The 18,005-nt window shown below is 35.2% G+C and overlaps 1 protein-coding gene across 2 annotated transcripts in view; it reads right to left on the bottom strand.

Moving 5' to 3' along the window:
* Window positions 1–18,005, bottom strand: part of PPP3CA (protein phosphatase 3 catalytic subunit alpha) — a 313,266-nt gene that overhangs the window by 29,530 nt on the left and 265,731 nt on the right. For both annotated transcript variants that reach the window (XM_037020090.2, XM_037020092.2), the window contains exons 9-10: window positions 4,698–4,823; window positions 2,415–2,489 (exon numbers count right to left, since the gene is read on the bottom strand). In XM_037020090.2, the coding sequence (XP_036875985.2) occupies window positions 2,415–2,489; window positions 4,698–4,823 (201 nt within the window). The remainder of the gene's footprint in view (window positions 1–2,414; window positions 2,490–4,697; window positions 4,824–18,005) is intronic.

Below are 18,005 nucleotides of genomic sequence, written 5' to 3'. Positions count from 1 at the left end.
TCTTAAGGTTGAAAACAATAAGACCAAAATGTGACAAAAAGAAACTTCGATATATGTTCTTGATAAACTAGTCCCAGAGAGCCAAAGAGCTCTGGAAAGTTTTACAAGTTGTTCTTGGAACACCTTTGAAGAAATCCACAGTTTTTGTGTCATGCTAAGTAAAGTACTAAACAAGATTTCTGACTGTTTACTCCAAAATGTATAACATCCTAAGTTAGACATACTTTTAATTAATACTTTTATTTCTGTTTTCTCTGTTTTCCTTAGAGGGCTTATTTGTGAGATTTAAACTAAAACATCATGTTTAAAGGTAGTAGTTCTTTCTGGGCAGGCCTGACCTAAGATTTCAGCTGGTGGAGTGAGATTTCAGTGATCTGCTTAGAAAGAAAAAGTATTTACAAAAGCCTTGAAAAGGACATGCACTCTTATAATTGGAATTAGTAGGCTCAAAAGCAATTGCTGATGAACAGGGAACACTGATTAGAACTAATTATTTTAAAGCAGAGTAAAGTCACAAAATATATCCTTTCCTGTAAGTGAAAGGGTGGTTAAAGAGAGGGTGTGTAAAGAGAACTCACTATAAAGTGAAGTAAACTCTGAGTTGTATTGGTAATGTTTAATTGTGCAGGAAACACCTGTGCTATTGAAATATGCAAGCATTTTGAGCTACAGTACCTGGCAAATAGTAAGTGTTCAGTATATATTTGCTGAGAAAATGGATTAATGTATAATTACAAATTTCTGCAGGTCTACTTGTCTATTTATTCTATACAAAGATTACATTCTTATTACATTGTATTTTAACTATTGGCCAATGAACTTGACTAAACAGAGAATTATTAACAAAGGTGCACCACTTTACTAATGCTCATTAAACTTCCTTTTGAGGAATAAAAGGGAGCATAGTGAAAGGCTTGTATTGAAAAATGTTTGTTGATTTTCAAATTTAGATTCCACCAGGATGGTATTTTTACATTAGGAAAATCTCTGCCATTATGAAAATATTACCTCTTAAATGATAGCACTATCCCTGGAAAGGTTAACAGTAGCAAACTGTGGCTGTACTGTATGAAGCATCTAGGATCTTGGTGAAGCTCAAAATCTCCACTGAAGTCCTGAATATTTTAAAATATATCAATATATTTACTTAAGTTCTTACAACTAATCTTTAGCTAATTCTAACCTAGTAAAGGTTTATATATATATATATATATATTTTTTTTCTCCTTCTCTACATTGTACCTCCCCTTGCAACATGATACATGACTAAAGAATAGTATATGAGACAAGTAATGAAGACAAGAGAAGCTGTGGAAAGCAGGAAAGCTATGAGATGGTGGGAATAATTGTATACTTTAATTTTACTTAAGTTATAGTGTCTCTTACATGAGTACTTTTGTTTTACTTTTGCCTGCAGCATTGGGTATTTGCATTTATAGATATGACCTGTATTAACCCAAGTAAACATTAAACCATGCTGTTCAGATACTATTAGAAAGTGCCCCATTCACTTCTCAGTTTACCCAAGTGCAGTTTTTAAGGGAAAACTTTCAACTTAAACTTGCCACAACATCTATTTTCCCCTACCAACTTTGCCCTTTATCTTCTAACTTATTTTATTGCTATCATCTATTTACTATCAGTCTTTCTAACCAGACTGCAACTTCATCAACTCATAATTCTTGAATACATCTTGAAATCCTGACTGCCCTTGACAGAGCAGGTACTTATTAAGTGTTTATGGAAGCAAAGTTTGCTCTTCTACCTTCCTCCTCTAACTACAATTTTTGTTAGTTTCCATTCATTTTGGGGTGAAAACGCACAGTAATTTTTTCTCTCCATCTTTAACCTCATGGATCTTTGTCTCCTATGGAGAAAGCATACTCACTGAGGGTAAATGAATACCAAATAGTATCTTAAAAAGCAACGATAAAAAACCTGGTAGCCTATTTATTACTTATTATTACAGATATGAAAAAAAATATAGGGATTGGCATAAATACCAACATATCAATCTGCGAATACCTTATTTATCACAGACATCAAAATTTGAATAGTTGATAGGAAAAAACTCACTGAAGGGTACTTTAAAAAGCTACCCAGTAAACCGTAACATCTGCTAGAAAATGAAGGATTACCTTGTTTTTAATCAAAGAGCCAAAAAGTCACATAGCAATGGAAGCTACTTAAAATGAGAGTTCACTATTCCCGCAATGTATTCAAAGCAATGGGAAAATTTTCTCATAGTTTTTGTTTCTTGTATTTCTTCAAAGAAGATAGAAAATATGATGATACCTTTTATTCTCAATAGTCTGTTATGATTTAAACATAATCCAAACCTTAGAAAATTATTGTTACAGTTAACTATGACATGCTTGGCAAATGGCATTAACACAAAGGCTCAAGCCTCTTACCATCAAATCCATCTTCTTCTGACCCTAGTTCATCATCTGAGCAGATATTTAGGACATTCACCAGCATCTCAGTCACTAAAGGAAAAAAGGAAAGAAAGAAAAATAGCCAGATATTTTATTTTAACCTTAATGATCACTCTGGCATTGTTAATGAGCAAGGTAAGCAATAACATTTCTTACCTGTATTGTATATAGAATCTCCTGCAAAGCAGTTTCTATAAAATCCAGATCATAAAAGATAATGGGCTTTGTGATTCTATGCAGATTTTATGTTTATAAAATAATTAGCTCATGCCCATGAAATCTAATGGTAACACTTAATAGCTATAGGTCTCTAGACAATGGACAAATTAAATATGTGGATATGAAAACTGCAATACCTATGAAGGAGAAAATGGTTACTTTTGAATTTTTACTTATTTTTACACTGATGCTGCTAGATCTAAACCAGATTACGACCTTCTATTTGCAGGCACTAAGTGAATGCTGAGTCTCTTTTTAAATTTTTTTAATCCCCCAGAGAACCCAAGATAGTAATAAGCATGTGGTTTTGTGTTTAATAAAAATTGTTGCTTGATGAGCTAATATATTCAAAGTAGTTTTGAGAACACTGGTTTAAAAATGAATGTGTCCCTTGCTGTCTTCTGATTCATTAAATATCATTAAATTTTATTTTCAAAAAGGCTTTAAAATTAAAGTTTAGGTAAACTTAACAATAAATTTAGCTGAATACACAGACCACAATAGAATAATATTAAAGTGCTCTACAGAGAAAATTAGTCCTGCATCACTTTTACACTACGGTGGATGCTATATACATTTAGCATTTTTCAAAATTACGTTGAGTTCTATCATGAATGTGAAAAGGAACTTGTATACTATTTCTTCAAGGACTACTTTTTAAAATCAATGTTCTTCTAGAATTGAAGATATAGAATGAAAACTTCAGAGAAGCTAACATTAATCCAGAGTTTCAGTTTAATTACCAAAAGTGAATTATGCATACCAATTTATTAATACGTTCTTTTATAATAGATATTCAAAATCTGAATAATTAATGGAAACAACCTAACTGAAGGGTGTACAAGCAGCTGTTTGGATTCACACAGTTTCTGTTTCTAAAGAAGCCGACAGATGACAGATGTCACCTGAGCAGGGCAAGCAAGTGGTGACATGAAGTATCACTGGAACACTTAGCAGAGTTTATCAAAATTCACTTTTGATTAATTTTGGTATCCAAAAGGAAGACTTCTTCACTGACAGTTCGTAACTTCCTGGTTTAATCATTTTAGGGCATTTAAAGAAAAATAAAATAACTATCATGGGAAAATAAATAATCCATATATCAATATTAATGTATTATATATTTATTAATATAAATAAAAAATATTTCAGAAAAATGGCTTTTCTCGAAAGCCTCCCATGGGGGTTCTGAAACACATGCACATTCTTATTTTTATCCCCACACCCGTTCACTTGCTTGGGCGCTGTGTGAGATGCTGTCTGAGGAACCATCCAGTCTATTACCACTAGTCCCCTGAAGTCAAAGCTCAGGCTTAGTGGGTGCAGGCCTTCCTTCAACATGTTTGCTGAGGTGTAGCTCAGAATATGAAAACAAAACAAAGGGATAAGGAAGGAAGGAAGGAAAGAAAGAAAAGGCCAATTCTTCTGAGAAAGTGGGGCGAGTTAACAGACAGTTTTTAAAATATGAATCTGTCTCTTCTTGTAACACCCACATGGCCACTATATTTGTAGTAAACTATTTTTGTTGTTGTACAGGTAGTCTCCCGAAATATTATAGCTATTCATCAATATCCTATAATGATTACTATTCATATCAGAAAGGTGAGAGAAGCAGGGCTATCTTAACTTTTTAATTTGACAGGTAGTTTGTAAAATAAAACAGCACTTTTCAATTGTAATACAGAAAAGTAAGGGCAAAAGGTAGCCATTATAGCTTGAAGCCAGTGAAAACTGAATCTCTGTTACTTTCAAAGAGTTTTATTATTCTAATGAGTTTATATCAATACTCCTAATACTCCTCATGTGTTTCCCCTTGATTTACTCGTATTTTGTTTATTTGTATTACTCCTAATACTCCTCGTGTGTTTCCCCTTTGATTTACTCGTACAGTGACACACTTCCCAATCACTTCTCTTATGGTGTAGCTTTTACATTTTATTGGTTAGGTTTATGTTCCTCTTTCTGACTGTCAGATAACCCACTTCTCTCCTTCTTTTCTATATCTTTTTGCTATGAACATCTCAGGATTCTACAACCTACCTTTTTCCCCAACAAATGGCAGGGACCAAGTGAAAACATCCATGAAGTTTGGAAGCCAGTATGGATGAGGAGAACAGTTGAATTGCCTGATATTCATAACATTGTTCTCATACTTCAATACTGCAGCTGGGAACAACAAAAAGAAGGATGTTGGATTCACAAGCACATATTTCTGCATCTACACATGACTTTAGTTGATCAAGAAAATTCAACTATTTGACTTAGGTTCCCAACATCAAGGCAAATAGCTTAATCAGTCTTGGATGTTTATAGTACTTATGGACTTACCCTCCACTCAGTGTAATATGTAACTGCACAACATATGAATGCTGAATATGATATGGCATTACAATTTGGCAAATATTTACATAAAATAGTTAATCAAATGCTTGTCAGGCACTGGATCAAAAGCCCCTCTTGCAATCAAGCACATTGTAGTCTTATTTAAAAATCTGATGACACTAATAAAAGTGGCATAGCCATGTTTAACTTAATAACCTCCTCAAATATTTGAACAGAATTTATTTCTAATTTTAGGAAAACCACACTTTTTTTTCCAGGAGAACTCACAATAGTTGTGTAATATAGTTTAAATCAGATTGCATTCTTAATGAGGTAAAATTTTGGACTCAATCCTGCATAAAATACTATGCTAGTACCTTGACTTCTGAAAAGGATGTACCATTCATGACTTAGGAAAATGAATCTGCCTGCTTCACTCTATAGGTTAGACACACACTCACATACAACGTTATGTTTGCAGAGATAATAAGAGCATAGCTAGTCTCACTTCTAACCAGGTTGAGATATTCACCTACAGCAGGGTTAGCAGGTTTCTGGGAGTACTTTCAAGGAAGGAAAAGCTACCTCTATGGATAGATACCTTAATATTGTGGAAAACTCTCAAGATGAGTTTAAACCTTCTTTACCACTCAATGACCCTAGCTCTGCCTTCTGGAAAAATACAGAAAAAATATATTTCTGTTTCTCAATGACTGTCTTTCAGACACTGAGAACAATACACTCAAATCATACCTTCCTGAGTTTAAAAGCTTTTACTTTTTATTATCCTGTCATGGAATGATTAGCATTACATTAGTGGGCAGATCCTAGATAATGTCAAATGGATTTTTCTTGGTTTTGTTTAGGAGTTTAAAATGTAGAAAAATTAATCATTTCATTACTTCTTTATTTTAGGCTTACTTTTATATGAGGATATGTTGTAGCATACAATTTTAAATAATATAACTAAGATAGCCCTCAAAAATCTATTTTTTGGAAAGTTACTGAAAATTTATTGGTTTGAACTTTTAAATTAATATCTACATTAATGTCTTATTTGACTTCCTACTTAATTATATCTTTAATATAACATTGTTTTCTTAACTCCCCATTTGCTTTTCCATCTGGAATATTTTTCTCAGGAATATCTGAATATCCAAATTCTTCCCATCCTTCAGTGTCCAGTCCAAACTCCATTCCTTCAGTGAACTCTTTTCTGATTTCTTTTGGTGGATGTAATTGGTCCTTCCTCTGAATTCCAAAAGTCCTTGATTTATACCTCTATTTGCATTTATTATTCAATTTTGATCATAGCTATTCTGTGTATTTATATATATATATATATATATATATATATCCACCTAACTTCTCTCTATGTTTTTAGGGACAAGTACCATACAACAAGCTTTATATTCTTTGTGCTTCACATAGCACCTTCTCAGCATAGATGTTCAGAAGTTAAGGACACATCTTCATATTTCCCCTACAATCTTTCTCAAGAAAGTTCTTCCTAATCCCTTTAACTGTTCTTCCTACAAGATGGCTTCCCAGGGCGTCTCCTCCTCCTGCTTGTCTCTGTTCTGGACGCAGGCCACACTGGCAGTATTGCTGGAACAGCGTGGCCCAGACATCATGTAATCTTGGTGGGTTTGATCAACGCAGAGTATGGGGAGGATATATAGTTTTCTGTGGTTTGTATACTACATACAGTGTATTGCAGCCTAATAATATGTTGATATTTTCAGTAGTTTGCAGTTAACTAAAATCAGCAAGGTCTTTACTTCAGATTGTATTTCTGGCTCACCAACATGGTTCCAGGGAACAGAATCACGGACATTTTGGGGACAAGAAATACAGACAGCAGAGTCAACACTGATATGAAGGGAGTTACTCTTTTCTTCTGAAGGAATAGTGTATGCTGCATATATTTCTGTAAGCCCATTCTTCTTTACGTTATCCTATCATTTATGTCATATGGCCTAAGGATACATTCATAGAGTATTAAAAACATGCAAAATGAAAAAAATCATGGCCAATTACCTGACTGATACTTTGGATATAGCAGATGGGAAAAGTGGTGAAGTATTTCTCCCCTTTGCTAAGTGGTACCTGATAAACAGCTCCATGAAAAGGTCTTCACTACTTCTGAATACTGCATATTTGTAGGAGGAGTGTATCCTCATATCTTCAAAACAATCTTCTAAGGTTTTAAATTGTCTTCTTGGAGAGTAATTTCTCCTCTAAGATTTCCCTACTTTTTATTAGCACTAGATTAGTACAGAAGGAGGAAAGGAATTAAGAGTGCCCTGGAGGAAAGGGAGAGGCTTACATAATATGTCATTTACTCCTTACTGGATAGCAGATGCAGCAGATGTAACTCCCCTAATGGTACAGACTAAGCAACTGAGGTTGAGAAGTGAAATGACTAGAAGTTCAAGATCACGCAGTCACTGGAAGATCTCACTCATTTTTAAACTCAGCTTTTACTGACACCAAATCCATTCCCTTCTTTCTCCCATAAATTATGTGAGTTATAGTCTTAGCTGTTATACTAGTTTAACTTTGAATATAGTATTCAAAATTAATGAGGTTTTGCTTTTGCCAAAATACATATCTGAGAAAAATGAAATAGGATACAAATGCATAGGTGAGGGTAAACCTTGTCCAATCAATAAAACAGAAGTTCTGTTTTGCAGCTGGTAAGATAAAGCACTTATTAATTTAATGTTGGCTTCACATAATTTATCAGAGCGACTACTGATAAAGCAGATACTGTTTTCAGATTTTATTTTTGTTTATTAATAGCTGAAATAATAAATTTTAACAGTAGCTACATTTACTAAGCATCTGCTGTCTGCTATATTACCAGGCACTATATTTGGTCCTTTATGAACATAACCCTTTACGAACATCTTTACAATATCCCTCAAAAGTGGTTCTTACCATTTGCATTTTGAAAATAAGTAAACAGAGAGGTCAAGTTATTTGCTCAGTCAAACGTGAGAAGCAGAAATCTCAGTTTTGGCCTGAATCTGAAGTCCTCGATCTTTCTGGTATGCCATGACATTCTCACCCTAACTAAATGATGATGTGCACATCATTCAGTGTCTGCAGAGCTTTGGATGCTGATTCTCCTTCCACATTTATTCTTTTAAAAAAGAGCACTGGACTGGAAGGCCACAAGCTCAGACTGCTAGTAGGATTCTTTCATTAATTATTCAAGAGACTCACAGTCACTTAATGTGTCTAGATCTCAATGACCTCACCTGACTACATGGATTTATCTGGAAAATTTATATGACTTCTTCCAGATCTGAATGATGTTAACAAACTTCTGGAATAAAGACCTCATTATTAATGCAATGATTGATTCACAGCCTCAATAATTCTAGTGGCTATTAACAGAAGATATTTTCCTTATTTTTCTATAGATTAAAAAAAAAGAATAATGTTATATAAATTTATATAAATACACCAACATAATTCTTTTTTCTTCAGCAACGTAAAATATTCATGCAAAAACTTTTCAAATAACCTTACATTTAATGTTACTCATGAATTCTGATGTTTTTGCATAATAAATATATACCACAAAAATTACATAAAACATTTTGAGCAGAAATAGTTCCAAATATCTACAGTCACGAAATTCACAGTTAATGTTTCATCTTCCACCTCCCACATCCTCCACCCCTGCCACCTGCCTCTGACTATCACTGGGATTACAAAACTCAACTGGAGCCCTGACAGTGTGCCCTTCTCTGAAGGACTTGAAAGCCATTAACCTCCGATGCAATATAAATAATACAAATGGTTGTACTTCAAGAATTACTCGAGACCACCTCCTGGGACCTTGTCTGAGAAACAGAGAAAGAACAAAGTCTACTATCAAGAAATTCCTCTAGGCTGCAGGCAATTACACATGACCTCTTGTCATTTAACAATTGTATGGGAGGTTTGGAGAGGGATTAGGACATATACAAAGGCCAAATTTACAGCAGACCAGACAGCACAGAAACAAGTATTCCTCTGCTGCACATGCAACTGTGGAGAACAGCCAGGAGAAAATTTGGTATAATGGAAAGAATACCAGATACCCATGAATCTGGAGGCCTGACTAGAGGTTCCTTCTCTGAGGTCCATATTACGGTGCTAAAATTATGCAATTACTTGGACTATTTTAAGTAATATATGTTTATAACATAATTTATATATGTTTATATATTATAAACATGGCAATATATTATTAAACATGGATAACTCAATATTAATTAATATATAAATTATATTATCAAACATGGTTTATATATTTATTAATATATTATTAAACATGAGCCCATGTGTTACATGCTTATGTAGAAGACATAAAATTATCAATTAAGGAACAGCTCCTACTTGACAATAGGGAAGGGACACTGGACCTCTATTATTTCTAATGACACACCAAATATAGTGAAACCCAAGGAAGAGAATCTAGATCTTAATCCATTCCCCTGCCTAACAGAACAGGCACTAAGCTTCAAGGCCATATTCAAATCTGTAGGTTAAAGGAGTCTCTCCTACTTTAAAATATGAAACTTCGATAAGACACAAAAACCAGTATTTCATAAAACTTGGTAACATTTCTCAACATCTTCCTTACAATTTCCATCAGCAAGGAAGCTGATGACAGGGCAGTGAGTGACAACAATGGAAAGATCTGAAGAGAGCTTCTAAATCTAAGAGAAGTTATCAAAATATTGCTGGCAAGAGGCATTGACTGGCTCTCCAAACCTTGGGTTCAACACATTCTGAGTGGATTTCAAGAGGAAAACAAAGGCCCTTTCCTGAAAGCCTTTAGATTAGAAAGTGTCATGCCCCCCAAAGGCCCAGGCATTCCCAGCACTGCTAGGGCTGTTTTAAGATAGGGCAGAGGGGAGGTCAGAGAATGGAAATGATGAATTTTATCCCCTTTCTAGTAACATTCTTCATCTTCTTAACTCTAAGTGATCATCCACTCCCATTTTCCAAAGATGGGACAGAGGGAGAGAAAACAAAGATGAGAGTAAAGCCAATAGGAATACTCCAGAATCATTATAATCCATCTAGAAATAACAACAACAACAACAAAAAATCCAACAGCATGGTAGACCCAGGATGTATTTTTCCTTTCAATGCTTCCATCTGCAGACACCCCAGCAGAAAAGCTGACATCAGTGTGTTCTTCTGGTAAAATCTTACCATCACAGAGGGAGACGTGGTTTCTTGATGGATAAAATTCTTCAGGTAGGATCTACGTACTCACATGTCCTCTGGCAGTATTTTAAGATTAGGCTGTACACTGCCTGAAAGGGTTTTCTGATTTTGGGAGAGATGCTACATAAGATATACATTTTTAAAGATCCATATTTTCCCATAAAGATTACTTTTTGGGGATACAATTTTCTTTTAAGGGTTTTGCACAGATGGGTATATATATATTCACCAATATACATAGTTTCTTAATACAGACTACAGCATCTATGAACACAATCTCTATGGTCCCTTCCATTTCAGAATCTGACTTATAACGCATCTCTGGTTTTCTCTTCAATGACCAGTATTTGCCTGATGAATTCTGTTTTAAAATACTCCTTTATTATTATTATTATTAGTGACATAGGTTAAGGAAAATACTCTAATTCACGAGGGCCATTGTAATTTTTAGGTAATTTTGTCATAATGATACTCTTAATGGGTTTCCTGAAAAATGTAATGTTTAAACTGCTTGATTCAGTACTTAACACAGGGTCTTTCACAGGCAAGTTCTTAGTAACTTCTATGTAATGACTGAATTTCAACCAACCTAGAACATTTTATTAATGGATACAAACAGTAGGCATATATAATTTCCCTGAAGCTCTGAGCTAATGATTTTGTATTTATCAGGATACACACATAGATACGTCACTACATATAATCCTCCTATGCCCACATCTAGTCCTTGCCTGGCTCCTCTTAGCTCACACAGCATCTCCATGGCACCTATGACATCCTCTAACTTCACTCCAGATCTACATAAAATTTAGATGATGTGATTTTGCTTACATGAAGGTGGGAGACTGTACCAGACATGTCTGTAAAATAATATGAGCCAGTGTGATGATGATGATGACGTGTGTGGGTCTCCCTTCTTTACACTGCATTAGTAAATTCTGAAATCATTATTCAAATACAGAATTTTGGATAAAGTAAGTAGAAAGAAGATGATGGAAGGGATGAAGAAGCCATAGCTCTCCTTTTTTTCCTTTCCAGTGCTTTGTACCACACCTTGCTCATGGCTGATGTGCAACAGTGTTGGATAAGGAAAGGATCTAAGGAAAGGGACCAGAGAAAGGAAAGACAGGATGGAGACAAGGACAGAAAGGAGGTAGGCTGGCAAAGAAAGAGAAAGTAGCTTTTCAAAACCCTAAAACATGTAACTTGTCAGGACACCAAAAATGTGATGAATACATCTGAACAGAAGTCTGAAGAGAGCATGAAGGAATTTAGGGAAAAGGTAATGTCCCTTTAGAGGCTAAACTGTTTTAAAACAGTAGAAGAGTCTCTAAAATAGATACGAATGGAGATATATTGGCTCTGTCACATAGTATCTGTGTGAATGCAGGCAAATATGTCTCTTTCCTTGAGCTTTACCTTCTAAACTTGTAAAATAGGAATAATTATGACCTGTTCTGTCATTTTCAAAGTATGAACGTTAAATAAAATGATACATGTGATTAATATCATGATAACATATCCAATCAAATAAAATACTTAGAGCCTGAAAAATGTAAAGTATCATGACTCAATTTCAAATTCCTCAAGGAGGGGATGGCTATCTATTCTTAATAGTTTGCCATTTTTTAATTCCTACCTTAAGTTTCATATCGAAATACTAGAATCCAGAGAATTGGGGCCAAGAACTGATCCTTGGAATTAGCTCAAGTCCAGTTAAACACCGTGAGTAATTTCTAACATTGGAATTTCACATAGAGAATTTGAATTTCTTCCATTAAATATTTTTTGCTGACTCAGTAAGAATCAGTTATGAGTTCCTTAGCAGTTAAACTAGTATACTCCTTTAAGTACTAATCCATATATTATAATTTTTAAATAAGGCTTCAGCAATCCTAGACTAGACAGAGAGATTTAGTGGAAGCTTTCAGGTACTGGACAAGATGGCATGGACACAGTAAACACTGTTGCCCATTCCTTGCTCTCATTCAAAGCAGTTGATACTTAACCAGCTCCAAGTACATAACAAGGGTAAGTAAACCCTGGTCAGAGGTATCTTGAAAGCTGGTGGCATCTGCATGCAATCACAAAACACCCTTTTCATCTTCAAGCTTGTACTTGGTATCTAGCCTTGAGTTGTAGCTTGCAATGGTTGTGTTTGTTATCCTCAAGACATCATTGGCATTGAGTTAATATTAAGTCCAGATATTTAATATAGACATTTTCTGTGTAAGTAATATCAGTGCAAACTTTTTGACATTGTCAGGGTAAAGTCCAAAAGTCTCTTGCAGATTTAGAGTTTCTAGCTAATGAAAAGCAAATGATAACCCATTGATATCCTATTTTTAATATTATATATATTGTCCCTATCTTTCTCCTTTTAAATGCTTTGTAGAAAATTAGATTTCTAAGTAAGTTGCAGTTCACTGTAAGAATCCTCTAACCATGAAAACTTCAAGATGCATCCTTCAACTGCCCCTGTTCCATTGGCAATAGAACAGCACTGACAGTGAACTTGTATTGAGGATTCAGGATTGCTTGAGATCCTGTCTTCAGCCCCATTTAAGGTCTTGTATAACTCTGAGATCTGAAATCTGGTAATTTTATGGGCAAAGCTTTGTGAAAACCAAGTTCAAACCAAACCACTGCCTTTTACTTACTTTGTTGAAGTTCCACAATTACTTAACTGACAAAACATACAATTACGTAGTGGTGATGGTTAAGAAATTGAGGAAGGTCATTTATTACAGCAAAGATGCCTAGATTACATGTAGATTAATTCAAGTAAAATACATGGTGAGAGTAATTCTTGAAGATTAAATCTTGGTAGAGTTTCTATTTTTTATTTTATCCTCTGTCCCACTACTTCAATGTAAGCAAGTTGGCGATTGTACTAAAAATGATCTATTTAGCAAGATCCAGCAATGACACTTGCACAATGGAACTGAATAAACAAAAGTATGTAAGTATATAAATGCTTTAAAGAGAGAAAGTAATTATTTATTATAGAATAACATAAAAGATACTCTATTTTGATAATGTATGTATTTGGATGTGTAACGCTCATGTAATTTTGAAGCGATAACAAATGACTCTTCATTTCAAAAGCTTTTCTTTTCTTACGAAACAACAGTCAGTCACCTCAATACACTGGAGCCATGAGCTGAACAGGGAACACTGCAAACACCACCCTGAGAGCTTTCAGATACCACAGCTACCCAGATGAGAGCACAGAGGTTAACCTGGGGGCTCTGGCATCAGTCTGCCAAGTTTCTGTCTCAGTGCTATTGCCTGACCAGACTCTATGAACTTTGGGGAAAGTATAAAATCCCTTGTGCCCAGGTTTTACATCAATGAAATCAAGATTATAATGTAATTCATAGAGCTGTTGAAATTTAGAGCAGTGTCTAGCACATGGTAAGCACTTAATCAATGCCAGTTATTATTATTATTATTATTGTACACTACTCATAGGAATAAAGCAAATAATACTTGTACAACATGTTATTCTAATTGAAAGGAAACATTTACATTTACTAATTTTATTATTACCGACCTAAGATTTTAAGAAAATATATCAAGCTACATCACTCAAGGTGACAATGATAATGACAATTGTATAGGAAATTATAACCCTCGTTAGATTAATTCCATACATTAATGATATAATAAACTGGTTATAAAAGGCAGGGAAAGGGACATTCTGCTGAAACCTCCCTGCAGTTAATTTAATCCATTCATCTCAGAGAGGTGATTTCTCTGGAAACCAATCAAAACTTCTCAACCTCAAATTCTCTTCTGCCTTAAATGTCTACCCAAATTTATTTTCTATCACCTCATATTGATAATAAAAAGAGTTAATACATATTGTTAATAAAAAGAGTAAGAGTTTTCTTCACAGTTTTGCTTTGCTCTTTTGTAAATCTGTATATTCCATACCATTTCTTGGTAGATTGTCCAAGGTTTAATAGTTATTATGAAAGAAATTATTTTCCTAGTAATTTTACCAATACTCATTAGGCAAAGAACACAAATGTTTATTAAATAAATGAAGGAATGAGTATTTTTTGCTAGAGGAGTATCTTATAGTTCTGCTTTAGAAAAAATTTTTCAAATTTGGCCTATAACTTGTTAGTGGATATTAAATAACAAAATGCTACCATGAGTATGGATTTACATTTTCTATATTAAAATAAGTGATCTGGAAAACAGTTGCTCAAGATCAATTAAGAGGATCTTTAGATTTGAGATGATGGCAGGAAAAAAGTAAGAGCTGTGAAAACTGCTGCCTTTGGGTAAAGTCTCTAGATTAATTTTATCTAACTTGTAAAGCAACTAGTGATCATATTTATGCCAGTGGTTGTAGGACCCCAAAAATGCTCTTCCTGTTTTTGTCAATGCTAAAGATTATCCCCATGCTTAATACAGGCCTCAGACCCTACAGAAATGGTCCCTTGCTGTCAAATGTGGGCAATGTGGTAAAGAAGTAAGCTTTCAGACGTGGTTTAGAGAGGGAGAGATGCTACTCTGGATTGCCTAGGCATTGATTGATTCTACTCCCTTGCAGAGGATCCCTCCACCCAGCCCTGTCCCATTTCCCTCTCTTAGCCAGGATAAGGATCTTATCCAATTGTTTCGGCATTTGGCTCCCGAAACAGGCAGGTGCCGTATTTCTCTAAGTCTGCAAGTATGTTCACATCACGACTGCCAACAGATTCTTCCCTCCCTTGGTTCATCATGTTAGCAATCTGAACCTCCCTTACAATGGTATGCCAAGCCATACATTATCTTTTTATTTATACATGGTACCTTCCTGAAGTCCATGATTACTTTTTGATGGAAAATATTTGATGTTGAAAATGTCAAATCTGGTAAGACTGAAATGCTTTTTATATATAATTCTGTCAAGTTGCCTAATTATTCAAAATGTCACAATAAGTTTATTTTCTATCAAAAGGTAGACTTCTGCATCTCAGAACTTAAGCAAACAATGCTTTTCTTGACATCCTTGATACCTGATTTTCTACTTCTCTCTTCTTTCACCTACTTTAATATTGAACTATTTTCTTCCTGGTCGGTATTTTAATCTCTGATCTTGATTGCTAAATTAGTTTGGCTGCCATTTAGATTCTCCTCTCAAATACAAAATATATTTCATTTAATACATTTTATCTAATTGCTTAATTTTACTGTCTGTAGCTTTTCCTGGAACTGGGTTATATGCCTTTGTATGTATATTTATATTTCTCTACATCTATATCATCATTCACCTATGCACCCACCCACACGACAAGCCATCTAAACTATAGAGCACTGGAAACCTTGCATAATTTATTCCAGATTTTTTTGAAGCACAGGTGTATCAATAAAGAGATAATGAGGGTAAGTGTTTATATCAAGGTTAAAAACACATTTTTTCCAGAGTTAGAATTAGAGTTTTTGGCCACACTAAATTGTTTAAAGCAGAGTTCACATCTGCCATTGTATTTCTCAGTACTGAGAGGTTTTACTCTGATTGCTTAAATGCCACTTCCTTAGTTACGCTTTTGTTTATCCCCATGCATTAATTTCCACTCCCACTTCATACCACTCTTTCCTTTGCTGTATTTTCCAATTTTTAAAAATAATTATTGCTGGAGTTCTTTACTTGATGTCTATCACACTACTACATTATAAACCTCAGTGGGCAAAGACAATGTCTGTCCTGTTTATTTTACATCCCAAGGGCCAAGCCTGGTGCTTGGCGTAATGGTAAGTTCTCAGTGAAGGTACGTTGCATTGGTGAGTGGAGAAGGCTAAGGTAACGTTTACGAGTGGCAAATATTAAAAAAGGAAAAAGAAGCAGCAACAGCTACATGCCGTTACTGTATTTTTCTTCTCCTTGGCACATTTGGGTAATTATGAAATGGCTTTTCCCTTGGGTTACAGATTCACAGGAGAAAAACAATTCAAATGTGCAAAGTGCTCTGCAAATGTTTAACTTCACTTTGCAAGGATTATCAGCACTGGTTACAACAGTAATTTGAAATGAGATAAAGCTCTGTGGATCAATGCTGACAGGGCGCTCTTAGGCACTGTCCTGAGATCAATTGCCAGAAAGCAGATGTGCCAATCAATGCATGTGCTACCTGCCCACCTTGTACAAAGCATGAAACTTGACTTCATGTGTATCAACAAGCCCCTGCTTCCAACTAATTATAATCTAATTGGGAAGTTATGAGAATGCTAACTATAGGAAAAGCTAGCTAGAAAAAAAGTAAATGACAAGTACAAGAGCAAATGATTCATATTACAGGCATTCAGAGAAGGACAGCCAACAGAAGTCTTCAGTGCTTCACAGCGCTGTGGGTCTCATCCATCAGATGGACAGAGAAGAGTGAGACGAGTATTTCTAGATGGAAAGAAGTGTATGGGCAAAGATGGGGAGAAAGAGGAAGTCAACAGCTGTTGAGAGCAATGAGCAGAAAAATTTGGCTAAAGTAAAGGGTTATCTGGAGAGAAGCAGAGAGACAGGTCATGGTGGTAGATGGACCCACAAAGTGCAGTCAGAACTATAGCGCTGAGGAGGCAGGGTTCACTGCTGCCAGCTTCTCTGAGGCCCCCACTGACACGGGGCATAGTGGCGGCAACATACAGGATTCCATGATGGCAGTATCTTCGTATTGCACAGCATTTGCTTTCAAAGAATTTCACCTATTACTGAGGAAAGACTTTTTTTTTCTTATTTTGCAGAGATGTCACTGCATGTCAAAAAATTAGATGAGTTTGTTGTTCAATGGCAGAGCTGTGATTCAAATCTTCATCTTTCGCCCTGGCATCTTGCAGACGAAAGCGGGAGTCATCAGAGTGAGGATAAAAGGGATGCAAGAAGGTGGCGAGTTGCTGGCCTGTGATAATACAGCCTGGAAGGCATGAGAACTGACTGAGTTCATGAGGACGGCACCAAGGGACTGGGCACTTACAGACCTTGTGACTTCCTGAAAGCTGCTCTCATCGCAGGTAAGTGAACTACTAATCAGAATTATTGGACATTTACACACGAAGCTGATCACACAACTATTACCAGATTTAAAATGATAGACTAAACCTTCTTCTCCTCATTCTTTCATTTTGCCAGAGAGCTATTACTGTTGCCTTAATTCACAAGAGCTTTAAAACTCTACTCATTCTGTAACTATTAGCTAATCATTTCTGAAGTCTTTATGGTCATCTGTTTCTAAAAATTAAATGGTTAATTCAGAGATTCTTCACTGCTCTCTTTTCACCAAGTATGTTTGAAGGTACTTGCAACCCACTTTATTGCCCTGCCTTTTACAATGCTCGTTAACATTTATTTTTATTCAAATACAGTAATCCTCATTCAAGCACTGAATAACTGACTCCCACTCCCACAATACTGTACACATTGTTAGCAATAATAGTTTTACAGTGCTTCAGAAATTTTACATAAAAGCCTTTTGAAATTATGCTCAAAATGAAGAATATATCTTTCTTCTTCCTACTGGTTTATCTTTTCCTCTCCGGAGAATTTTTTTCTTTTATGAAAATATTCCCAAAATGAAATGCTTCTATTCCCTCCTTAGAGATTGTGATCTACTCTAATGGTGAGTGAACACAGTGAAAGAATGACAAAGCCTCAAAAATATCAATGCACCAATGTCTACTGTTTTTCTAAGTGCATACCTTGTTAAATCAGAACCAGAGACAACAAAGGAATGCACGCCTTATGTGAGAAAGAGTGATTGGTTTCAAGCAAACTGCTCACCTATGATGAATGGGAAAAGTCTGTTT

The sequence above is a fragment of the Manis javanica genome, chromosome 5 (assembly GCF_040802235.1).
Source record: "Manis javanica isolate MJ-LG chromosome 5, MJ_LKY, whole genome shotgun sequence".
Lineage (NCBI taxonomy): Eukaryota > Metazoa > Chordata > Mammalia > Pholidota > Manidae > Manis > Manis javanica.
This window is presented reverse-complemented; position numbering and strand designations above follow the sequence as displayed.